This window comes from Phalaenopsis equestris, unplaced genomic scaffold (genome assembly GCF_001263595.1).
Source record: "Phalaenopsis equestris unplaced genomic scaffold, ASM126359v1 Scaffold202527, whole genome shotgun sequence".
Taxonomy (NCBI): domain Eukaryota; kingdom Viridiplantae; phylum Streptophyta; class Magnoliopsida; order Asparagales; family Orchidaceae; genus Phalaenopsis; species Phalaenopsis equestris.
In genome coordinates this window covers 338,580-365,569 of record NW_018222222.1, presented here as the reverse complement: position 1 = coordinate 365,569, position 26,990 = coordinate 338,580, and the positions used below count along the sequence as shown (strand labels likewise).

General features: G+C 35.2%; 1 protein-coding gene across 4 annotated transcripts; it reads left to right on the top strand.

Moving 5' to 3' along the window:
* Positions 1-3,106: 3,106 nt before the first annotated feature.
* LOC110036102 (tRNA (guanine-N(7)-)-methyltransferase-like) lies at positions 3,107-25,424 on the top strand. Of its 4 annotated transcripts, XM_020740464.1 has the most exons (9): positions 3,107-3,120; positions 3,639-3,923; positions 11,697-11,750; positions 11,855-11,930; positions 12,553-12,632; positions 12,800-12,849; positions 12,923-13,007; positions 13,326-13,424; positions 25,004-25,424. In XM_020740464.1, the coding sequence occupies exons 2-9, from the start codon at positions 3,651-3,653 to the stop codon at positions 25,223-25,225; spliced, it is 939 nt and encodes a 312-aa protein (XP_020596123.1). In that variant the 5' UTR covers positions 3,107-3,120; positions 3,639-3,650; the 3' UTR covers positions 25,226-25,424. The 4 variants fall into 4 exon arrangements, with proteins under 4 accessions (XP_020596123.1, XP_020596122.1, XP_020596125.1 ...); XM_020740463.1 differs by lacking the exon at positions 3,107-3,120 and having other exon boundaries at positions 3,581-3,923; positions 25,004-25,423; XM_020740466.1 differs by lacking the exon at positions 3,107-3,120 and having other exon boundaries at positions 3,581-3,923; positions 24,994-25,150.
* The last annotated feature ends 1,566 nt before the right edge of the window (positions 25,425-26,990 follow it).

The following is a 26,990-nucleotide window of genomic DNA, read 5'->3' as shown; positions in this document are numbered from 1 at the left end:
CTCAGACCCTTCAATTTCAATATATCATCAATGGGAATCAATTTTAAGAAGAGTCTCCATATAAAAAATGACATGGAGGGAGTGAGAAATTTATTCCAGATTGTATGACCCCAATACACCACCAGTTGGGGAGGCTGAGAAGATATTAAGTTCTTTTTTATAGCAATTCTATCCTTTACTCCAGGGTTTACAGAAAGTTTCAAAATATTGGAGATTTGAGAAGGGTTGCAGAAAGGAAGAATTGGAGTAAGATTCCACTTACATATTCCCAAAGATCCTTCACAAGCATTGGAGAGGCTGGAACATTTTGATCATGAAGAAGGCAACCTTCCAAAGACCAATTATCCATATATATATATATATATATATATTCTAATTGAGAAGGGTAGAGGCATTCATAGATGTAGCAACATAGTAATGATGATTTTTTTTATGTAATGTTCAAGACTCGATTGTTTACAATGAACTTATGAATCTCTAGGTGTTTGATGTATAAAATTTTACATATTTTATTATTATTATTGCCATATGTACCTTTGGCTATATCCTTTATCTGTAAATCTGGCATCCAATTTGTCCTGTTCTTTGGCGAATTGTGCAAATTTTATTATACTACAGTGCTTGGATGCTCTTTTAATTGTCACATAACATTTGAAAACTTATATCCGTCTATTAGATACATTACCATATAGGCAACATAATACACAACACAACCTCCTCCGTGCGTGAGAAAGAAGCAAAAATGATTTTTTGTGACATATGTTTAAAAGTGGTTGAACTAGTAAATAAACCTACAACCCATTGCAACGAAGAAGGTTGAAAAAATATTTCAAATAATTTTCAAGAAAAAAACTGGTATATTGTATGACATAACTTAATTAAATAACAAATGAGATAAAGAGGTTATGTCGAGCTTGGTTGAGATCCAACTAAAAATACCATTGAAGCATTAACAGGTTGGTAGAAGAAGAAATTGGAGGTGAAATGATTTTTAAATCACTACTAATGTTATTTCATGTATATGTAGAAATTGAAAATGTTATTTTTGTCTTCTGATTGTTCAAAATGGAAGGTCATGTAAAATGTTAAAAAATTTAGGTATGGTGACATTGAACCCGAGCTGAAGGAGAAACTTGATCTTATGTTTAGCGATGTTTGTTGTAATGGGTGGTTCTTCTAGGACTTCTCAAGAATCACAAAAACATGACAACATCTGAAATGAACCAGTTTAAAGAGCAGCACATGAGATTAATGAACATAGTGAATCCAATCATGTTAGGACACCACTCTCATTAATGTACAAGATTATAATATCAAAAATGAACTTAAACTATTCAAGTACTCTAAGGGGACGAAACTTCAACCAATATTTTGTGATTACAATCTATTATGTGTTGTTTTCACGACTCAAAAAAGTGATAATATCGACAAAAAAAAATTTGTAGATGTCTAAAAAATTTTATGAACAGAGATTGCAATTTTTTTCAATTGGTAGATAAACGGAGCAATGCAATAATAGAGCAAGGTGATGAAAAGATAAATGTATCTCATAATATGGTGAATAATGATCTTAAAGTCTTCAAATTTCTTGTGAAGATCTTGCTCTTGTTTGATTTTATAATTGTAGCACTTCTGTTATTGTTTTGATGATGTTTATATTTTTTTGAGGATAAACTATACCACTATTAGTTTTTTGGCAAAAAAAACTCGTATGTTTTTCTGAGATGTAGTTTATGTTGATTATATTATGTTAAATTTATGTTCGTAAGATTATTTTTAGGGAAGAAAATTCAGTTAATGTTCATCTTAAATTCCTTTATGGTGTTGTGAGTGAAAATAACTTGATAAATTGTCAATGAATTTATTCCACATGCAACACATTAACAACTATGTTTTTCAAACAAAATTGTGTTTTTCGAATAGAACTCTATATATTACTGAGGGATATTACAGTCGTTAGTCAAAAGACAACAGACAACACTTTTCAGAACTGTGATTTTCAAATAGAACACATGCTTCTGAAACACCACATTCCTAACAGTAAATTTTCAAAAACAACTTTTGAACTCTACAACTATAGTAGAAACTAACACACCCTAAGAGAGAAAGAGAGAGAGAGAGTGGAGGAAAGGGGGGCTATTTCGATGGAAAGGACAGGGAGGGGGAAGCGAGGTTGTTCCAGTAAGAGAGAAACGAGAGAGATAGAGAAAGAGGGAACACTATAGGAAACCAATGGCGAAGAGAGAGATAGAGATAGAGAAGTGTGGAATGAGAGGAGAAACAAACATAAATTTTAGGGGTACGAATGAGAAAAATGTAGCCCTAGACTACATTTAATATTAAACCCAGGAAGTACATGCTTTTTTATAAAAAAAAACTTACATGTATGGAACGTTTTTTTTTTTTAAATGCAAAACTGTGTAAGATGAGCTTGCTCCTTTCTGTATATTAATTTCCCTGTAGGTTTCGATCCACTATATAACTTATTAAATCGAGCCCTTTAAAAATTTTATCCTAAAATTAAATATTAGAGTTTTCCTAGAGTGTGCCCTTCCTAACACTTTATTTTCAACCCTCTCTAAAAGGGAAAAATTTTATGTCTGAACTCCGGATGTAGCTCTACGTACGGACTCAAATATTATGTCGCCACGTGTGCTACATCGTAGATGATATTTCAAGATTATTGAAGTGGAACCACGAATATTATTTCTGGTTATTGAAGATAAACTCATATATTTTACTTCAATAACCCCAAAATAACTCATAAATAACCTTTAAATAATCTCAAAATAATTTTGAAATAACCTCCACGGTTCCACTTCAATAACCCCGAAATAATAGAAGTTATTTTTGAGTTATTTAGGGGTTAATGAAGTGAAATGTACGAGTTTTTCCTGAATAACTCTGAAATAACCAAGAAATAATCCTAAAATAATCTCGATGGTGTTATTTTAGGTTAATGAAATAGAACCGCGAAGACTATTTCAAAATTATTTTGTGATTATCACGTAATCCGCGATTCCAAGCTTACTATTTTTTAGTTGAGCCCAAGTATAATCAATATGGTCCGCACTAAAAGAGGGGACTAGAGTAGGGCCATAACAACTACATCCCATCCCGGGGAAAAAATTATGTACGTCAAGGGGTACGCAGAGATGTGTACATAATAGGGTACACGGGATTTATACGGGAATTATAAGGGGTTTATAACCTGTTGTACCTCCCGTGTAACTCCCGTGTAACTCCGCTGTAACCTTGTAATCTCAATGGATAAAATAAAAGCGCGGGTTACAGCTGAGTTACACGAAAGTTACAAGGAAGTTATAACAACTTGTAACTCCCATGTAACTCTCATATAACGCCCGTGTACCCTATTATGTACACATCTCTGCGTACTCATTGACTTATGCAAATTTTTTCCCCATCCCGAGGGAAAAATTTTGCGTACATAAAACGTACGCAGAGCTACGTACATCTGTAACCTGCAAACATGTTACAGGGAGGATTTCAGGAGGTTATAACATATATATGAAAACAAAACAAAACAAAAGCGCAAAAGTTACTCTTATAACCCCTAAAATCAACCTGCAGTTACGGAAGGAAGTCTCCGCGAAAGCAAATTTTTTCCCATCCTCCCGAGAGAGGCGAGCATGCTTGCCCGTGGATGGAGCGCCACTGCAGGCTGTGCAACGCTTACTACAGCGACCTTTGCTGCGAAATTTTCAAGCCAATCGCAGACCCTTAACTTTTCCTGGGGGATGACGACCCGCTTGGACAAACCCAGAAAGGTCGACCAATGTTACATGCCTTGCTCAAGGGTTCTCGATCCCGAAGGCAACGGAAATGGCAGAATCACAAGTTCCGACCTAGTGGAAAGGGAATACGCCGATCTCAATCTCAAGAATCTCTATGACGACGGACAGGTAAAAGACTGTGTCTCTGTTTCTCTTTTTCTCATCAATAAGCGCTCAGGTCACTCTTTTTTCTTACTTTGGGCCCTTTTTGTTACTTACTGATAGGAAATACGCTATACAAAACGATGAAAATTGCTACATTTGATTGTTTGCTTGGATGTAATAATAATAAAAAAAATGTAATTTGAACTTAGAAAAATTTTGTGTCTAACGCCCCGACCTCTTTCTGTCAGTATAGCTTTAGAATATGACTAGGGCCATTAGTCCTTTTATTTGTGAAAAATTTTAATTATGTTTTTTATGTTTCATTTAAAGGTCTTTGGATTTTATTATTTTCCTCAAAACAATTGTAAATATCTTAATTTTTCAGTGCTTTATGCGAAAGTCAGAAACAACTATTTTAAACTAGTTAAACAAATGTGTACATGCCTTGAATTGTTTCCATCAGTATAGTTTTAGAATGATGAAAAGTGGTATTACGCATATGTTTGTAAAATATTTTAATCATTTTCCAAATATTATGATACTATCATGAGTCTCCACATGCTTATATATGTCTTTATTTTCTTAGGGGGGTTTACATAGATACCATAAAGTTATTATGTATATATATATTTAATGCCTAAGCTTTAATATTTACTTATTTACCACTCAAGTGTTTAACATCACATAGTAAACTAAAACACACCTTTTTATGCATATTCTTTTAATGTGAATGTGACACTTGAGTATAATATACTACTATATCAAATTTTATGCATTAAATATGTAATTACATAAGAATTATATAGTATTTATTTTAATTCTCGTAAAGTTTAATTTTTAATCTTAATAATGATTGTTGATATCCTCAATTTGTTTATTTTTTTTGCTAGAATTTAAATCTTATAAGCACTAATATCATCAAAGTTTGGGATATATGTCTAAAAAAATTAGGACATCATCTTAAAAATTGAATATTATGTCTTCAAAGTTGCTATAAATTGTATAATAAATCCCTCTGACTCGGGTTCATTTCAAGATAGGAATCGACTATAAAAGGGAGAAAATGCAAAAAATTCTCAGAAGGAGAGACCAACTAGAAATGGATTTCTAGAGAAATTGCTAAAGAAAAAATTCATAAGGGATTGGTAATGGTACCAAAATTCAAAGGCCAGTGGATGATTTGTGTAGATTTCACCAATCTCAACTAAACATATCCAAAGAATAGATACCCATTGCCAATGATCGATGTCTTAGTCAACTTGACATTCGACGGCTCAGTCATGAGTTTTTTTTATGCTTTCTTTAGCCATTATCAAATCAAAATGAACCTAGTGGTTGCTAAAAAGATAAAATTTATCACAAGAGATAATGTTTATTTTTATACCGTAATATTTTTTTGGCTTAAAAAAATAGAAGCTACATATCAAAGAATGATGGATGCAATTTTTACAAATAGAAAAAAGTATGTTTAAGTATATGTGGATGACATCTTAAGTAGAAGTCACTTGAGCAACACATCAATGTCCTAAAAGAAAACTTTGAAACATTAAGAATATTCAACATGAAGCTTAACTCACTCAAATGTGATTTTAGAGCAGAGTTAGGAAAGTTTCATGGTTATCTGCTTACCCCAGACAAAATCAAAATGAATATGGAGAAGGCTAATGCATTTCTGAATATGTCATCTTATATAAATACTAAGGTGCTTTAAAAGCTAACATTTCAATTTGCCGGTTTGAGTTACTTCATCTCAAAGTCAAGAAATAAGTGTTCAATCTTCTTCGAAGTTTTGAGAAAAGAAATGCATTTCACCTAGTTTGATGAATGTGAGCAAGCTTTCATTTAGCTGAAAAATTTTCTATTGCTCAATCCTTCTTCGTAGCGCAAATCCTGGTAAAAGCTTACTTATGTATCTTGCTGTAACAAAATAGAAGGAAATTTCTCATTTATCATGCCAATAAAATATTGAAAGGAGCATAAACTAGGTATTTTATCATGGAAAAACTCACTTTTATAGTCATTGTTTTTGCTCAAAGGTTTCATCTTTACTTTCAAGCACATTCATTACAAGCTATCACTGGGTACCCATTGAAGTCAATTCTAGCCAAGCCAAAACACCCAGACGATTACTCAAATGGGTGGTTGAACTCAAAGTTTTTAATATCACTTATGTACGAAGAATTTCCATCAAGGCATACACTTCATTCCCTTCCTAATTGACTTCACCGAGCCAAATATGGATGAATAAACAATGCAATGACAAATATTTATGGACCCTATCGTCGATGGGCTTGCTACAATTTGAGAGCTGGCATTGGGATACTTCGAAGTCCAACTGACATTGTCTTGTGTCACTCCATGCATATTTGTTTTGTAGTCACCAATAATTAAGATGAATACTCATATCAAGCTTAAGTTTCACTCAAGATATATGTGTAAAACATCATCACGTAGGTTCTGACTCATAATTTATCTTGAAATAGGTCAATGATGAATATGAAACTCGAGAAGATAACATATAAAAATACCACTTCAAAGTGAAATGAAATTTGAAAAGTTCAAATACTTTAAGATAGAAAATATCTCTTGAGAATGAAACCAATTAGCTAGCTTGCTATCCAAATTAGGAGGCTCAGATGGAATACCAGTTCTTTAATTACTTCATCCAAAAATAGAAAAGCAGAAGTAAATGAGATTAACTCCCAACAAATGCAAAGTTGCGCAAAATCATTTGCCAAATATGTAAAAGAGGCACTCTCGAGAAAATGTGAATGTTTAAGGGAAATAACAGTAATAAATGAAATTATGAGACAAGGCTTTCTGGCCTACTCTTCACAAGGCACACAAGGCTTATCTAGAAAATGCGAGAAATGTCAGAAATTTTCTCCATTATAGCTATAATCTTGTCACAAACTGCAACTTATCTTTAGTCTATGGCTTTTTGCAGTTCGGAGTATGGATCTGCTCGGCCGATTTCCATCTGCAAAGAGCTAGAAGAAGCTCTTCCCAATCATGTTCAATTATTTTTCTAAATATATTGAAGCAAAAGCCTTAGCCAAGGTCACAATTGAAGTTATATGTAATTTCTTCCGTTAATACATCATTGGTCGATTTGGATTATCATGGTTATCATCATAAATAATGAACTTCAGTTTGTCAATCAAAAGATCAAAATTTATGTTAAATCTAAGTAATTCATCTTAAGTTTTCTTTATAGTACACCAACCAAGAACAGATAATATCAAGTTCTTAATCGTGTTCTAACAATACTTCTCCTTCCAATTCTTTATTTTGCTCTCCAATCAATTTACGGTTAGTCCTTGAAAGTAGATCAAACTCATTTTTGTATGCCTTCACAGTAAAAAAGTGTTGGAATATCAACAATAACTAAGACCTTGTTTGGGATAGTTGTAGCTTTTTAAAAAGGTGATTGTAAAGCTGTCGTGGAGAAAACAACTCGGAAAGCTGCGGTAGGAATTATAAATATATATTTTTTCTAAAAATTTGGACAATAATTTTTTATAACATGTGTACTTTAACATGTCAGATTGAAAAAAATATCTTCCCACCAAAAAAATTTTGTAGCTGCTAGAAAGCAGTTTCCCATACAGAACTTTGGTGCGGTCTGAAACGCGAAAGGTTCAAAAAGCTGTCCCAAACAGACTTTAAGGCATCTTTTTTTTCTCAAATAAAGTATCGGTCTCATGATGCCTGCATACAAATTTGACATCATTTACGTGGGTATGATCCAAAGAAATTGAACATCTCCACTAACTTGGTATATAAGTGGAATTGATAATAATAGAATAGGAGCTCATCATCAAAAGTCTAGTTGGCCAACACATCTTTCCTCATTGCATTCATTCTAATGAATGGATCAAAACTTCATTTGTGCCATATTACTATTTAAGCCCGAAGGCTTGGATTGTCCTGAGAATTCAAAAAACATAAACACTTGACTACTATCGATGAATTCCAAACCTATTCTTGACATATATGAGGATGAAGTTGAAAGGAAAGGAGGATGGCGAAAGAGAAGGTAGAGAGCTTTATAATTTCTTCAAAAAAGGTAAAGGTTTTAAATTTTTACTTTTAACTTTTTATTTATACATAATAGACCATGAGTGCATTACGATAAAAATGAAGCATTAATTATATTCTTAAAGCGTTGCACTTAATAGTATTGATAATTCAAGGACATCACCTCATAATAATAATAGAAAAAAAAAATCACTTCATTATAAATTGTCATTCATTAAAAGACAATTTCATGCTGCAGACTTAATGTTTATCACCCGAGGAAAATTTGCAATACATGATTTGAAGCAAATTATCGAGAAACTCAACTATATGCTCTATTAATTGATTTAGTACAAATTTGCCGCCAACCATGAACCAGTTCGAGTGAGTTTCGAGGGAGTTGACTCCAAAAACTTTGAAACACCAAAAGCATCTTGTAGCCATACTTTTTTGTAATTTGTCAAGTGAATTCTTTAACTCAAACAATTCGTCAATTAGTTCAGACATTTGCTCAGTTGTACTAAGATTTCTTGAGTTCTTTCCAAAATTTTATTATTTTTGCCTAGTTGAAGAGATGTTTGAATGGCAATGTAGTTCTCTAGAATTGGCTCCTTAAGAAGCGAAGTGGCTGGAACTATTACCATTGGTGATACATATCATCGTATTTGCAACACATAGTCTCAATATTGGACTGGCTCACCAGAAGAAATTGTCAGAGGAGGCAATACAACTATTAACTCTCAAAATAAATGATATTCTATAAGAAATTTGAAAAATTGTTTCCTTCGGCATGGGAATTCTCTCCATCTCTCATCTCTTACACCTGCCCCTTTGACATTTCAGCAACAAAAGGAGCAAATTCACTAGACATAATGCCCCTGTCTTTAAGAGCAAATTCCTTTTTTTTGAACATCTACTTCTATCAGTTCATTCTGCTTGTTATGTTTGACTGGGCACGTTGATCTTTAGATGCTCTTTGCTCATAAGTTCACTAAAAGTCAACCAAACTGTAAAAAAACCTCCATTCTTTGTAGCTCTTTCTAATAGATTTGTTAAAGGTTTCTATATCAATACATCTTACCTGTTATCCTTAATCAATATTGGTAGGAACATATATGTCACTCGGGCCTCAAAATTCATCCAACACCTTTCAAGAGGCGAGAGCCTCAAATAAAATATTCTTAATAGGCCGCAAAACTTCAAAGCACAAAGTGCTTCAGAAATAGAAACCTCACACTGAAGAGGCCCATAAGATAATAGATTTGTTCCAAGAAAAGCTTCCATAGAAGAAGGGAGGCCAGCCATATGAGGTATCATGGGAGTCCCCTCTTTGGGAGTCTCGATCGCTTCTTGTGCTTCCCGAACATATTCTCAATGAGGCTTGCTTTGGTAATCTTAATCCGCTCTTTAGTAGCCTTCTCCATCGAAGAAAGTAAAACGAAGAAAGAAGACAAACTAGAAGATAGGAGAAGTAATTTTCCCAATGATGCCCTCGTAGGAAACACTCACTATTTATAGAAGAACAGTGAGTCATAATTTACAAAGAAATTAATGCATCATAAATAAATTTAAGGAAACACATTATTGATAGAAACAGTTAAATTTTTATTCTCATATTTTTTCTTCAATGTCAAAGAAGATAAAGAGGATCGGCGAACCAAATATATATAAATAAATACTTCTAACCGACATTCATTTTAAGATAATATTAAGTCGATCAATTTGACTAGATAACTTGAGCACAAAATTTGGCCAAGCGAGCTGTGCTAGCCAGTTCGACCAAAAGGACCAACCTTCAATTTGGCTAGCCAGGATAACCGACAAATCTGTCAAGTCACCTTGAATAGATCTAACGACGAGTTCTCCCAGAGTCCAAATAGGCTTCACCGATTCACCTAGTAGATAGACAACAATATACCTTAGAGGCTGCACAAACAAATAAGACGTTTAGGCCGCATACCGGACTATATCGTTCTACCTTTGAGGTCGTACTATGTACCGTGTACTTTATATATTTTTTGTTGCTTTTTATGTTGCCTATCCCAGACAAGCCCATAAAAAAGAGGGGGAGGGGGAGGGGGAGGGGGATGGGAGGGGGATTTAAACGCATGTAAGGATTTTCCCTTGAAGATCGATAAACAACCTTGGAAAGTTTCATCCTCTTTCTCCTACCTTCTCTCCTTTCTTACTTCCTTCCTTATCTCCGCTCTCTTCTCAAGGCTCTCTCCCCTAACACATCTCTTTTCTAGATGATGTGTATCCACTACTACAATAGGTTCCAACACAAATATCTGTATTCTTTTGTAAAAAATTTAGATAAGAGATGAAATCATTGAACATGTGATCCCACTTGTAATCATTTCCACCTTGTTCTGACAGGGAAACCGTTTATAATACCTTGGCCTGTTTGTTTCCCTTTAAACTCTACTAATGCCTCAAATATAAAACTTTTGATTCCGCTCACTAGCGAGAGGAAATTAATCACTAATTTTTGAATGGGTTTTCTATCTACTACAAGCAATGGAGTTAACCTTGGACAACAAACAACAAGGTATTTAAACTCCTCAAATCCATTACTTGTAAGCATTTTATTCTCACACTCTCCATCAAGCATCTTGAAATTAGCTTCAAACAAGTAGTGAGTTTGACACGCTTAACAAAATTGCTAGAATCAAACTTGTTGAATTTGTTTTAGAGTTACAATTTCATTTGATTGATTACAATAGGAGAGCATGTTTTGAAAATTGGTTAAATTTTGTTTTGTTCATCATTTGATTGGATGTAGTAAAAAAAATTAAATTGATTTTAAACTTTACAAATCCACTCAGAATTCTATCAAACTAAATTATTTTTATTTGACACTCAACAACAATAACAACAACAAAGCCTTAATCCCACCATGTGGGGTCGGTTACATGAATCTTTTTTCTCCATTGCGTCCTATTTACTGTCATATTTTGACTTAGTTCTAATAAATTAAGATCATTTTTTATACAATAAGCCCAAGTCTTCCTAGGTCTACCTTTGCCTTTCTTAACATAAGTCAAATCTAAAACATTTACTCTCCTAATCAGATCATCAAATGGTCGAGGTTTAATGTGACCAAACCATCTAAGACGACTTACTTTATATTTGTCCGTCACTGGAGCTACACCAAACCTATCACAGATATAAACATTTTGCATTTTGTCTCTAAGTGTAAAGCCACTCATCCGCATAATCATTCTCATATCGACAACACGTAACTTAGTATTATGCTTCTCTTTTAAAGGCCAACATTCAGCGCCATAGAGCATTGCAGGTCTCACCACCATCTTATAAAATTTTCTTTTCAGTCTAAGCGGCACTTTACACAAAAGGCCCGAAGCCTTCCTCCACTTCAACCAACCAACTTGAATTCCACTATTAACATCCCCATCTATATCACCATCGCTTTGAACAACAAACCCGAGATATCTAAATCCTTCAAACCTTTTAATAATTTGATCACCCAAAGTTACACTTTTGTCACTAGAACTACTACTACTAAAATTACATTCCATGTATTCAGTTTTAATTTTACTCAAATGAAGGCCTTTAGGCTTACATGAGTGAAAAATAAAATCATCATTTTTTATTGTATTCAAATTTCTCTATCTAAAACAAAATTAGATGAGCCCTTACAATATCTCAAAAATTATAATTTGTAATTTTCTATGAATTTTGTCTTTCATACAACCCTTACATGTTATGAGAAAGCCAATGGCTTGGCTTTGACAATGGCTGGTTGAGTTGCAGGTTGGTCATGTGCGAATTCGACAACATGTGAATCCTCTTAGTTCTTCTTTCAGTGTGAGTGGCTGTATTATGAGGCTCAATTCCTTCTTACGTGTCAACTAGATTTTTTGCTTTTTAAAGCGTTTTCTTATTCTTTTCTTTGCTTTTGGTAAATGCAGATACCTGTAGATGCACCTGACTGGGATGACGTTTTCAATGACTCCAAGCTGCCTCTTATGGTGGATATTGGAAGTGGTATTGACATATGGACCTCCTTTAGTTTGAAACTTGAATTTTTTTTATGGATGAATATTTTCAATGGTGTTTATGTTGTGCTTATTATGAAATAGTCAGTCTTTTGTGCTCTCTATTTGGTCAGACATAGAATTCCACCACCTTTACTTTCTTTGATCGTTTACAGCTTGGATCAAAATTTATCAATTTCTGTCATAGAACAAATCAGTGTCCCAATGGAACAGAAATAACTTCTTTGGCTTATTTTCCTTGCTATTCAGTTTTTTATCGTTTAATGGTAGCAGCATAGGAATCATTTTTCTTTATCTTCTGATTTATTGGGTATTTCATTACAGAACCTTTTGTTGCTTCTTAAAGAGTTCGATGTTTATCGATTCTTTTAAACTGTTTTTTATGCGTTTCATTACCCTGGTATTGTCAAACCTTTCCCTCCATCATGTTCTTATGCTTATATTTGTCTCCTATAAATCTATCTGGTTCCAGTTTTTATTAACGTTTCTTGGCATAATATCAAAGACAACTTTGGTTGATCTTTTTAGTTTGTTAAAAGTGCTCGATGGCTCTTTTATTGACTAGCTTACTCTATAGTCAGTCCATGTCCTAAGAGAACCAGCATCTCTAGGTAGTGGCAGATTCTTGATTTGGCTTGCTAAAAGATTTCCTGATTCAAGAAACTGCTTGGGACTGGAAATTCGGCACAAGGTTTGAAAGATAACTCTGCTACTTGTTGGAAGACCTATAAGACGGATCTGTTGAGTTTTGCTCTATTTGTTTCTTGTTGTCTTCTAAAATCTCATTATTCCATGTAAGCCTTTGTGCTGATTCTTGCTCTTTCTGGTTTCTTTTATATGTGGTCTATGTATGTGCAGCTGGTTCAACGATGTCAGTTCTGGGCGAAAGAACTCTCTCTCAGAAACATGTGAGATCGTTTCCATTTTTTTCTACAGTGTTCATGATGCTTGATGGTCACTTATTCAGTCTTCTTTGGATAGCCATTTCTTATCTTGCAATGCTACGATATCTTTTGAAAGATTGGTGTCTTCATATCCCGGTCCTTTAGCCTTTGTTACAATATTGGTGAGCATGTCGAGGAAAACTTTCTAATTCATATTTTATTTTATTTTTGAGAAATTTACATACGTAGCACACAATTCCTATGTATTTATATTTCTCACACCTAAACTTCATATTTATATGCATAGCAATTTGTTGTTTTAAACCTATACATGAAAATGTGTATTTCCCTTTTTAAAAAGTTATAATAGTGCTATTTTTGATACGATATTAATGATTTGAGTGCTATGTGTGTAAATATGAAAATATTTAGGTGTGAGATATGTAAATGCATAAGAATTGTGTTATATCCCCCTAAATCAATTACTTTGTTTTTTTCAGTGTCCTGATCCCCATTTTAAAAAGAGGCATCATAAGAGAAGAGTATTGCAGAAGCCTTTGGTTGATTCAATTTTGAATAATCTGATCACAGGAGGACAGGTATGTGATTGCTAGTTGTCAATCTATCATCGTTACCATCTTCAAGATTCCCGACTTACTGCCATTTAGCTGGGCTTAAGGACCATCTACTAGCCACACTTTTAACGGTTATTTTGCAATCAAATAAAATTTTCACCTGATGTCTATGGTTCACCATAAAAAGAGGAGTCTTAGGGTCCATTTGGGCAATATTTTCCACAACTTTGCTCTCAAAAAGATTTGCGGCAGTTCTATTTGTCTACGAATTTTGTGCCACTTTTCACAAATTTTAATGATAAAGTAGTTTTTTTCCCTAAATGGTAAAGTAGCTTCTTAAAATTAATTATATTAGGGTGTGCTAGTTGTGAGAAAATTTTCATCTAATTTTTTTATGATACTCGCAAAGCAAAAAAAAATCCATGTTTCCTATAATTGTTTTTACAACAACTACAACCGTCCCAAATGAATATTTAGACTCGTGTCTTTGTCAGTGGGCTTCTTGATACCGTTCTAGTGTTTCTAGAAGGTATTTTGGGTGTAAATTTAGAAGGGAAGTAATTGTGGACTAACGAGGGAATGAAAATATGCGAGGTTGATAGCATTTGCACTAGGCTAAGTGTCATTCAGCGGCTTTCCCGCTAAAAACAGCAGCTCAAATGGGTAATTGGTGAGAAACGAGCGTCGAGGAGATTCCACCATATATTATTGCACAAGTTACAATCACATTACTTGCAAAAAAAAAAGATTCAACACTCCTTGAGGTAGAAATGAGAGTTACAATCTTCAAAACTCACAAATAAATCAAAAAAGTTTTTTCAACCAAAAAATAATAACATATAAATAATCCCTCAAGTAAAAAACCCAATTTAGAAATAAGAAAAATAGGAAATAAGAACCCCAAGTCCTATGGAAGCCATAAAGGCAAGTTTTCTGTTGAAATTGCGAACAGGGTGTGACCATCGTGGTTTCTTTACCCCGCGATTGTGGGTGTGCTCGATCTCACAAAACAGTGGAATCTCGCTGATTTGGGGTGGCGGGATGTCAAATCTCGCGATGCCCTAGTAACTCCCATGTCGTTCTCTCTGGGAGAAGAGGTTTTTTCTTATTTTTGAATCGATCTACCACCACCATAATAAAGTCATTGCTTTGCTATGTCTGAGACAATCCAATTGCAAAATTTATGCTCATGTCCACTGCATGCAATTCTAAACACATATTTCATTTCAAAAACTGCCTTGATAGTATAAATAGTCATTATTTTTTGGCATAACTAGAGCTAGAACTATATTTAGGCTAATATTGTCACGAATCATGCATCTAACCATTTTAAGTGAGCAACCTACTTGTCTCACTCCTTTTTACTTTGTTAGGTGTATCTTATAATTAAGTTTGTCTGGAGCAATAAACTATAGAATGAAATTTGTGACATGCTAGACCACCCTCAGTCGCAATCACCCAAGAGGTAAGCTATCGATTAGGATATCCATGACTCCCTCAACATGGGTTGCATCTTTTATGGTATCGGCTTCTCTTATTTACTACCTTCCATAGAATAACTAAGTTTAATCTTGTTGGAGTCTCTTTTATGGGCTTAATTTAAATCACTAACATCTCTTCCTCATCAGCTAGAAGTTGAGACTTCTCTCTGACATCTTCACTCCCTCTCGTGTCATCATTCATTTCTTCAACTGCTCCCTATTTATTTAGGCATTATGATGCACTGTGCTCAAAACCGTGGCACTTGATGTGCTTCCTGACTATGACAAATTTGAGAGTGCTGGTTGACTCTATTTGCTCTCCACTTTGAGCTAGTTTTTCTTTGGCTAGATTAGCTTGAATGCTCCATTGGGTGTACGCTTGAGGTTTTATTCTGGTGTTTAACTCTGCTAGTAAGATATGATGATTAGTTGGTGATAATCTTTCTCCACTTTTGAAACTAGAGTCTGAACATCTTATAATATCCAATAGGGTTGTAACAAGGGCTGTCAAAAAAACTCGTTGTTCGCAAAAAGCTCGTGTTCGGCTTGTTATGTAGCTCGTGTTCGGCTTGTTCGTTAAGTAAACGAGTCGAACACGAACAAGTTTTTAAAGCTCGAGTTGTAAACGAGCCGAACACAAACAGCTCTTTGTTCACTTCTGTTCGGCTTGTTTTAGCTTGAAATAAAAAAAATTATATAATTATTTATATAATAATATATTACATATATTGTTTATATAATAATATATTATATATATTTATATATAAGTTTAAACCATATATATATAATGGCGTCGGCAGAGGCAGGCTCTGCTAGGGTTTTGCCTCATGGCGATTCCCGACGGTGATTTTATCGGGTTTTGCTTCTTCGTTTCTCTTCTGCGTCTCCCACGAAAGACGTTTTCACGCAGCTGCAACTCCCGTCTTTCTTGTTTGAAGTTCGTTAGCTCCCAGTCGTCACTTTTGTCGACGAAGAGCGCTCCTGTCGTCTCATCTCCATTGACACGACATTTCTCTCGCTGTCATCTCCCGTTGCGACGACATTTCTTCTTGCGAGCAGATTTCTTGCGGCTGTCTCGTAGCTCCATTGACAACTTATTCATATAATTAAATATATTTCAAAATATAAAAGTTCTATTCTATTTTATCAAATTTTAATTTACAAATAGTTCATACAGATTTTAAAATTTTACAACTGACAAAACATAAAAACTGTCATGTAATACCTATGATCCTGTGTTCTTTGGTATACCTGCATAAATTTTCTAGGGTACATTTATTCTTTAACGATCTTTTTTGAAAAAAATTAGCAGCTTAAAGTGTAAGTTAAACTATCTAGCGGGTCAAATATTTTTAAACTACAATACTTCTCATTTTAAAAATATTTTGTAAAATTATAGTAAATAGTAAAAAGACTGAACAGTGAAAATGAATTAATAAACAAAGCAATTTTCGGTTATCTTTATTCATTTCAGTTACAATACTTTTGAGTGGGAGGCACATTTTAAACTTATACTCAAAATATATGTTTAACATCTTCCAATCTACTAAAAAGGTACGCAAATATTTTCATTTTTGGTTAACGTGCGCGAGTATGTCAGTACCAACTGCGGGTGACTTCACATATGCATGCATATATTATATTTTATTTGTTTCTTTTGCTTAACGTTTGAAAATGTAAGATTTTGCATTTTAATAAATGTTAAATTTGTAAAAGTTGCTGCAAGTGCTTTTATAAATTTAAATACTTAAATGACTATTATAAAATAAAAAACATATTTAGCCACTTGTACAATATGTAATCAAGTACCTTTTCCTAAGAAGTATCTAGTCCTTGACGTTTACCTATTAAGAACACATTAGACTTAAATAGCTTCTTTCTCTTTTATATTTTTCTTTCATATTAATTTCTAACTTCACTATTATTTAGATATAATCATTATATATATATATATTTACATGCATATCTTTCTCGACCTTTTGGCTAAGATATTATGGAAGCCCTAGGGCTGATTATATAGAAATAAAAAAGGATACAAAAAGTTGTATGAGAGAGTCCAATAGATGTTGCCCTACTCACGATATATGGTACAAAGATATCTTAACAAAAAGATACAAAAGACTCAAAGAAAGAAAACATTAAAAAATAAGTGTCTATGGATGAGGCAGTTTAGACCTGCCTTTTGTTCTTGGAGCGGATCCAGATAGCAAACTGTGAAGCGTTGTTCCATTGTCAGGAGTGACCAAGGTATCATTCATTAAGAGTTTCCAAGCTGAACAGTATTGAACAGTATCCCCAGCCTTCTTCTTCCGCCGAGAAGTGTAAACTTGTCATTCTTCTTCTGAAGACTGTTCAGCCTGATCCGTAGAAGGAAAGACACTTGCAGCGATGAGTTCCTGAGTTTGTGTAGGACAATCTTCCAATACTTGGGAAACACCTACTCTCTCAACAGGTAGTTTTACCAACTGATTAATAGCAATAAGATAGTTTGTGTTTGGCTCTAAATCTTTCTAATTAGTATTAGGAAACACTTTTTTCGTCATCTGAATTTAAATGTTCGCTTCATCCCTATCTTCAATCACCTCATAGAGGGGAGCCTGAGCACCCTCCACGGTAGGTAGAGCCTGAGAGGATAGTATGTTCATTCCAGTAAAAGAAGGGACAGTGACCGCGTCCTACCTTCTAGGGGCAACCACCTGACTCTTCTCCAACAATCGACCCTTATAAACATTTTCCGAAACAATATTAGTAGACAAACCATTTTGCACCGTATCCGCCGTGGGACCGTATCCGCCATGGGCATAGCAGTAGGTATCACAGGCAGAGAGGAAGAGGGTATAACCTCCGCAGAAATGTGTTGAGAAACAGGAGGTGGGACTACAGCCGACCGTAGATGGGGATGCAACCGATAACAGGATGAAGAACTATGAACAAACATTCATAGTGAGAGCAGTATTGGGGATGAGGTCCCATCACAATCTTTTACCAATAAACCTGATGAGGGGAGCCAATCCAAATCTCCCATGGAAAGGGCTGAGTGATGTCGCGCTCTACAAGCACACAAGCTTCAGATGGCCTGGTTGTATCAAGCGTGGGAGTATCGACCTTCAGCGGTTTCCCAAAAGCAATTACCAATGTATAAAGGGTTTCTTAATTAAAGAGATGTACTTTGAGCCCTGGAAAATTAACCCAAACCGGGATAATAGGAGATTCCAATTTAGGATCAAAATCCACTGTCCATTTCAGAATTTTCATAAAGCGATTATCGATTTTGAGAACTTTTTTTAGCAAAGAGTTGTGTATAATCTGTGTCATTTGAGAGTTGAATGAGAACGTGACGGCCAGCTAGTGAATCAACTTTCCAACTCCCTGTGAACTTAAGAGAATCGAAATGCTCTCTAATAATCTCAAGCTTGGGATTTCCATATGGAAATTTTCTAACAATAGTATATTTACATGCTGAAGCCAATATACTTGTTTCCTCATCAGTGAGAAATAAAGCGGGTTTGTTATTCTTTCTTCTTAGTATTTTAATTTTTTAGTTTTTTAATAAAGGTATAACCACCTCCAGATTCATGTGCATCATGAAATTCTTGAGGGATATATATATATATAAAATGAATCTTTTGCGATGTCTCTGCTAGGGTTTACTCCCGTCGCGTCTTCATGGCGATCTGAGTAGCCCTCATTACCTCTACGCCGGATTGAGATCGCAGCCTGCTCTTTCGTCGTGCTTCGTTTGTTTGACTTTGTCTGCTTTGAATTCGTCTACGTCGACTTTGCCTGCTTCGGTCTCTTGATTCGCCCGCCTTGACTTTGTGACTTCATTTGCCTCGAAGACTTTGAGATTTCATCTTCTTTGCTTCGTCTGTCTGCATCCTTGTGTTTCGTCTGCTTCAACTGTTCCCTTTCGTTGTCTGTGCTCGAAAAAGAAGGGGTCTCCTCTGCTCTGTTCTTTGCTGTAGCTTCGACGTTTGTCCTAAAGCCGCACTTTCGTGATGGCCTCGGACCGAACATATGTTGTTGCACTTGCGGGTGACCATGCCTCAGGTACTCATAAATCGTATTCTTTCCCTTTTTCGTTTGAGTTGGCGGAGGACATCAAGAAACCTGAAAGGAAGAATGGGAAATCTGCTATCTTTTTTACAAAAGCTGAATATAATCAACTTGCTTCCTCCTGTCGTCTGAATTTGGTTGAGAAATTTCTTTATGTCAATCCCAAAATAGACCTTATTCGTAAGGATATTGAGCTTATGCACCGTGTTAAGGAGTGGAAAATTGGACTTCTAGATGGAAGACACATCATTATTCAACTTAATAATGAAGAGGATTATACGCGCTTATTTGCTAGAAGAGTAATTTAGATTGATAACAGAGAAATGAAGATCTTAAAAGGTCGATGGATTTTGACCCACAGACGAAACCGTCAATCGTTCCGGTCTGGATTTGTCTCCCTGGCCTGAAATTTCACTATTTTACTCAAAAAGTGTTGTGTTTTATTGCCTCAGCTTATGGTAAGCCACTCAAAACGGACATTCCTATTTTTAATCTTTCTCATCTATCTAAAACCAGAGTACACTATTGATCATCAAAAGGATACCCCTAAAGATGCCACTATTCTCGCAGGTAATATGTCAATCATTCAATCTGCACACAATGCTCATGATGGAGATTCGACAGAAGTTTTACCTGCCCTAAAACTTATCACTGATGTAACGGGTGGCAATATTTTTACTGTTTTTCTACCACCTCATCTGATCAAACAAGATGTTAATGTTACTCAGGCAAATGCGGTGCAATAGCCTACACCTGTCCGACCACCTTTGGACCAATCCACTGATCAGATGAGCCAATCATCAGATGAGGAATGACAAGCTTACACATCCAAGAGGAAGAAGAAGAATAGAGACCTACTTAAGCTCAGGAATCTAATGGATGATACTTTGGTTACTTCGGGTAATAGTACACATCTAACTAATTTGTTAGTTGACTCCCTTTCGAGAACTAGAGCCAGCGACGACACTTCTTAAAAGTGGGGAAGTCTTGAGGCTGTAGTCTTGGGAAAAATCAATGTGAGATCATGTTTGGAGACTTGGTGATTGGAAGAAAGATTACTCGAAGCTGAATGAGCAGGGAAATGAAGTTGTATCTAAGGTGAAATCCAATATTATTGTGGAATGATGTGAAGAGGCGAACTCAAATGTATCGTTATCTGTAGTTTCTAACCGTTTGTTTATGGATTATTTTTGCTGGATTCTGGACATATGTGCTACCTATCAAATTTATCCTCATCGAGGATGGTTTTAAACGTGTAAGGAGTTGAATATCGGCGTAGTGATTATGAGCAACGATCAAACTTGCACTATTTGTTTAGGGAGTATTTTTATCATAATGCATGATGGTATTGTGAGGGAGCTGACTAATGTTAAACATATTTCAAATTTTATGAAGAATTTGATGTCAGTTGGGGCTTTAAAGTCCAAGTGCTATAAGGTAGCTATTGAAACAGGTGTTCTGCGGATATGTCGTGGAGTAATAGTTTTTATAAAGGGAGTTTGTTATCACAATATATACTATCTTAGGGTATACAGTGATTGGAATGACTCTTGTTGCTTATAATTTTTTTGAAGCTACTATATTGTTGCACTTGCAACTAGCTAATGTTGAAGATGTTTCACTTCTGGCTTTGTTGAAATAAAGATTAATCGAAAGAGCGAGCACTTGCAAGCTTGGTTTCTGTGAATATTGTGTATCTGACAAGACATAACATGTATCTTTTGGTATTGTCATCCACGGTACAAAAAAATATTTTAGAGTATATTCACACAGATGTTTGGAGCCGAACAAAGACAACATCATTCAGCAGGCGGAGATACATTGTCTCTTTTATTGATGATTACTCCAGTTATGTTTGGGTGTACACCATAAAGCGCAAAAGCTAGATACTGGAAATTTTCATAACTCGGAAGAAGTGAATTGAGAATTAGACTAGTAAAAAGATCCAACATATTAAATCAAACAATGGGGGCAAATACACTTCAGACGCATTCTTGCAAGAATCAGAGAGCTGGGATAAAACACAACATAACAGAACGTAGTGGCAGAGAGGATGAACTGGACTTTATTAGAGAAAGTTCGGTGTAATGTTATCGAATGTTGGGTTGAATAGTGTCTATTGGGCTGAGGCCATAGTCTATGCCTATCACTTGGTGAACCGTCTGCCTTTTATAGCTATTGAGAAGAAGACATCAAAAGAGATGTGGTCAGAGCATCCTACTAAAGATTATGAATACATTGAAGTGTTTGGTTATCCTATTTCTACGTGCAGAATGATAAATTGGAATCACAAGCAATGAAAACAATTTTCAGTGGTTTCAGGCTTGGAGTCAAGGGCGTAATTTGTTTGATCAATCAGAAATGAAGGCTTTAATTAGCAGAGATTTTACATTTGACAATGCAAGTTTGTTGAAAAATCAAGACTTAAAGCATGTGAAGAGTTCTACTGGGACCAAAAATATGCAACAGAAATTGGAGTTTGATGCAATTCCATTTGTTCCATAGAGTTTGTTAACTTCGACTTCGATACCTGATTCAGTTGCAGCTCAAGAGATGGTGCTTGGGAGGAAGTGGAAGATGTTGAGGGTGAGACTTCTGCTTGGGGAGTAGGACCAGTTGCCATAATGTCCTAAAATCAACTTGGTTGAAGGATCACATTGCATTTGCATTTTCGGTCGCAAATAGAAATATCCTGTCACTACAAAAAAGCGATAGAGAGCTCAGATTGTGATCTTTGTACAGCGACAATTAGTGTAGAGATGGAGTCTTTTCGGAAGATTAATACTAGGAGTTTGGTGAAACTTCCTCTGGGAGTAAAAGCCATTTGGTGCAAATTAGTGTATGGAAAGAAGGATCTCATGAATCTGATTTGCGAAACAATGCAAGATTAGTGACAAAAGGCTTTACGCAACGAGAATGATTAATTATGATGAGATGTTCTCCCCAGTGGTCAAGTATCCCTCAATTCATGTTCTCTTAGCACTTGTAGCAGATCACCTTCTGATCTTGAAATAGCTTGATGTGAAGACTTGCATTCCTACACAGAGAATTGTAAGAGGATATCTACATGATGCAACCGACTGGATATAGAGCATTAAATTACTTGGTTTGCAAGTTGTAAAAGTTTGTTTATGGGTTGAAGCAGTTAACACGAAAATGATATAAAAAATTGATCAATTCATGAGGAAACATGAGTACACAAAGAGCCAGTATGATCATTGTGCATATTCAAAAAGTTGGCCAACGGTGAGTTCATTTACTTGCTTATATATGTTGATGATATATTAATTATATCTGCTGGTCAGATTGAGGGTGATAGGATGAATAATCAACTGTTCAAACATTTCAAAATGAAAGAGTTAGGTGAAGCTCACAGGATTCTTGGGATGAAGATTCTTAGGGACAAGGTAGCTGGAAATGTTTGACTTTCGTAAGGAGCTAATATTCAGAAGATGCTGAAGAAATTTGGGGTTGATGACTCGAGCAAGACACTGAATCTATCAATTGCATCTTACTTTCAATTGAGTTCAAATCAGTGCTCTAAAAATGGTCAGGAAAGGAAATATATGTGATCAGTTTTTTCTGCTAGTGAAATGGGTAGTTTGATGTATGTCATGGTTTGTAGTAAACCAGACATTGCACAAGCAGTTGGTGTTGTTAGCAAGTTTCTGCATGATCCAATAAGAAAACATTGTTAGGGTGTAAAGAGTATTTTGAGGTATCTTAAGCATACAATTAATGTTGGCTTGGTGCTTGAGAGACATTCATCTATTACAAATTTGTGTGTAAGCTACACTGACTCAGACTATGTAGGTGATATGGATAGGCGGAGATCTACAAAAGACTATTTATTCACATTGGCAGGAGGTCCAATTAGTTTTTCAGTCTACTGCTGCTTTGTCTACTACGAAAGTTGAGTAGATGACATTCACAGAGGCGATGAAGAAAGTGATATGGATGCATGTCCTATTGGATAACTTCAGAGTTGGTCAGGAGTCTCAGACTGTGTTATGTGGCAATCATAATGCAATATGTTTTGCCACAAATCTAGTTCGTCATGTTCATCATTGATGTGAGGTATCACTTTATTTAAACCTTGATTGATGAGTAGAATCCAACAGACATGCTCATGAAGGTATTATCAGTCCAAAAATTCACATAGTGCAGGAGTTTGGTGAACATTAGAGCCCAGTCAGATATTTTGAAGAACTATGCGAGACTTGATTCTTTCGGGATGGGGGTTATGTAGACGACCATCTTAGTGCAGTTGAATTTGACTTTCGAGCTCATTTGGTAATCTCACTTACTGAAAGTAAGAGATGATTTGAAGATTGTTGTATTTATTTACTTTTTTGTAATTAGGGGTAATTTGGTCTTTAGGCTTTATTTATTTGTATACCGTAATCCTCTATAAAAAAATATTTAGGGTTCATGAGAGGATGATGGTTAGAACTGTTGGAAGTTTTCACCCCAAGCTTTTTTCTTTCTCTCCATCTGGTGCTAGTGAAATCTCCCTCTCCGTGGATTTAGGCTAGCAATTTTAGGCCGAGCCATATAAATCGTTTCCATTTTATTATTATTGTGTGAATTTCTTCATTTTCACATTATTTTCACATAACATCTTCCTCCTTCACATAAAAAATAAATGTAGGAGTGAGGCTCATATTCGAGCCGCTCAATTGTATGAGCAACACCGTACTTTTCACTAATGGGAGATGCTGCTCGAGTCATTCAAGTGCACGTAAGTTCACTCTTATTCTTTCTTCTCCTTCTCCTCATCCATTTGTTTCTTATGTTTCTTGCAAGTCTCTCTTACTCAGTTAGTTGATAGAGCCGCGTCTCCTCCTTTTGTTTTCAGTCGGTTGCTGGCGCACAGGGAGAGTTCGTCGGAGCTGCTAAGCTGCTTGTTACCAAGGCTCGCGTAGTTTTTGAGATGTAAACTCCTAAAAGAATCATTTCTTTATGGTATATGTCATCATTAACTTTTAGTACTTTAATAGCAGGCTTATTTTGGAAAAATTATTACAGTAGGACTCCGCATGCAGAGCTGCTTGTGGAGTCCAATCTAGAATTGATACGTGAAAAGTCGGGGCCCACCTCCATAAAAAAGAATGAAAACGCGCGACCCGACCCGACTGTGTTATAGACGTTATTTTGAATTTTTTTCGCATTATTCAGGTATTATTGATATGTTATTGAGTTGATTTTGAGATATTATTGTTCTTTAAAAAATAACATCAATAACACATGAATAACGCGAAAAATATTACTTCAATAACACAACAGTAACACAAATAACACACCAATAACACATTAAAAACGCACGACCTTGCTCGACCGTATTATAGGAATATTCATTTCGCGTCATTCTGAATATTTTTTGTGTTATTCAATTGTTATTGCTGTGTTATTGAGGCGTTATTCATGAATAACACACCAATAACACATTAAAAACGCAAAAATATTCTCATGAATAACACCTCAATAACACGCATTAATAACCCGAAAAAAATTCAGAATAATGCGAGAAAATATTCGGTCAAGCCGGGTCGCGCGTTTTTAGTCTTATTTTCATTTTTTATGCAGGTGGGCCTCAGCTTTTCATGTGTCAGCTCGAGACTGGACTCCGCAAGTAGCTCTAGATGTGGAGTCCTGATGTAATCATTTTTCCTTATTTTGGCTTATATCTTAAAAAATTTGGGCAAAAAAAGTCGTGATTTTCTTATATTTTTTGGACTTATGTGGCCCTGCACAAATAGTCTGTACACTATACTGGTCCTCTTTCTCAACTTAATTGAAATTGTTGAGTAATTTAAATTTGATCCACATATATATGGACGGAGAAGCTTCCGCCCCACCTCCTGATCCCGACAGTCTAGATGGCGTACGCATGACCTGGAACTCATGGCCCCCGATCCACGGTGGAGGCGAGCAAATGTATCATCCTCTTTGCTGCATCCATCTCCCCTATTCGCCTTTATTTTCTTATGTTGCTCGCCATTAATTTTTGATCCATGGAGGAGGTTTGTTTTTAAATGAAATGACAGAAGTTCCAGCTGCATGCAGGTTTTGATGCAATCGGATGTGCTTCAAGTGGCGGTGGACATGAGAGATCAGCTTGACCAACAAGCAGATGTGTTGAAACATATCGACGCCATTGATGGAAGTTTTTCATGTGATGAAGAAGGCTGGCTGCGACATAATCCATTTGGAATACGCACTGAGAGGGAGATACATGCCGAACTGGAAGGTGCCAAAATTTACCGGCGAATGTATCAGAAACTTTGATTCCACTCTTCTCTGTAATCAATTTACAGGTAGGGTTCTTCATTTAGGTATCAAGGTTTAATGTTTGGATTTGGTAGGATTTAGAGCGTATTTTCATCATTAATTTTTAACATCTTTTTTGTTTTAGGGGCTGTTTATATGCGTAGTAAATGTTGTAGCTTAAATTCTGAATATTATTAAATAAATTTATGTAGAATGTCTGTTTTTTCTTTTAATTTAATAATTTATAAGCTTGAGATATTTTATTATAATATTTTTGAGATTAATTAAGTTATAATGTATATAATTAAATATTGCTAATTAATCAATAGTTTACCAAGGCAAATCAATTTAGATAATAAATTAAAATTTTAAAATATCAATTATCTTAATAAAATTTTATAGTTGATTAGAATTCATTATTAAAACTAATTAGTTATTTAATTAATGCTTGCATATATCTGATTATATATTGATAATTTAGGTGCCAATATGCAAATACAAATGAATTTTGTGGTATCTATGTAAACTTCCTCATAAGATCCAATCCCCCGTCCTACTCCACTAAAAAAACCACAGAAAAGTTTTTAGCTTAGGTATTAAATTCAACGGAAACATTTGCGTGCCTTTTTGCTTGCATTAAAATATAAGGCCGGCCAAAGCACATTGAATTAGAAGATCAAACTAAAATAAGAACAACTTTTCTAAGACGGTTTTAAACTTGATTTGATTTTTATCCATAAGAAATTCTTTATAAATTGACTTTAATTTTGGCTCCTTTACTCATATAACACCTAAAATGTTTTTAATCCTTAAATAATGACCCAAATTTATTACACCCCCATTAACTTCTTCCTTCGCCTCAATTTGTTTGCATGCCAATACCAGAACTTACCCTATCTTTGCTGGAAAATATTACATCAGGACTCCGAACGTAAAACTACGTTCAAGTTGCAATAGTTAGTAATATCCCGCTGTGTTACATGAATATTTCATCTGTGTTATTTGTTAAAAATGAAGTGTTATTCGAGTATTATATGGTGTTACTCGATTATTTTGTGGTGTTATTGGAATATTCCCCCACATTACTTGATTTGGGGCTAAAATGTTATTGGAATATTTCCTCGAGTTACTTGATTTGGGGCTTGTTATTCGGCATATTCTCCTTATTTCAATTTCTACTAACACGAGGAATATGTCAAATAATACAGCCTCAAATCAAGTAACGCAGGAGAATATTTCAATAATACCGCAAAATAAGCGAATAACATCATATAATATTTGAATAACACTTCATTTTTTACAAATAACGCAAATAGAATATTCTTGTAACACAACGGGATATTCCTAAGATTTGCAATCCGAACGTAGCTCTACGTTCGGAGTACGTAGCTCTACGTTCGTCTACGTTCGGAGTAGATTTGCAATCCGAACGTAGCTCTACGTTCGGAGTACGGAGCTCTACGTTCGGAGTACGTAGCTCTACGTTCGGAGTCCTGATCTAATATTTTTCCCTCTTTGCTTCCTATTTGAAACCAACACAGACAGAAACAAGTCTCTCACTCTCGACTTCACAATTTTGATTCCCTCTCCCATCTCCTTGCCTCTTTTCTAGGTTTCACGCACGTGGCACTACCCAATCGTAAGATCTACTACATAATTGGGATAATGGAAAAAAGAAGAAGAAAAAAGATGACTCGAATTGAATCATGCTCATCACTATTCATAAATCATAAGTAACAATTTCAGATTATTTGGAAGTACGCTTCTAGGACCTGAGTGATCT

Excerpts from the sequence above, each read along its gene's own strand:
- LOC110036102 (XM_020740464.1), top strand. The coding sequence starts at position 3,651 with ATGCTTGCCCGTGGATGGAGCGCCACTGCAGGCTGTGCAACGCTTACT. Across the intron at positions 12,633-12,799 it reads GACTGGAAATTCGGCACAAG|CTGGTTCAACGATGTCAGTT; the intron begins GTTTGAAAGATA and ends ATGTATGTGCAG. Across the intron at positions 12,850-12,922 it reads GAACTCTCTCTCAGAAACAT|CCATTTCTTATCTTGCAATG; the intron begins GTGAGATCGTTT and ends TTCTTTGGATAG.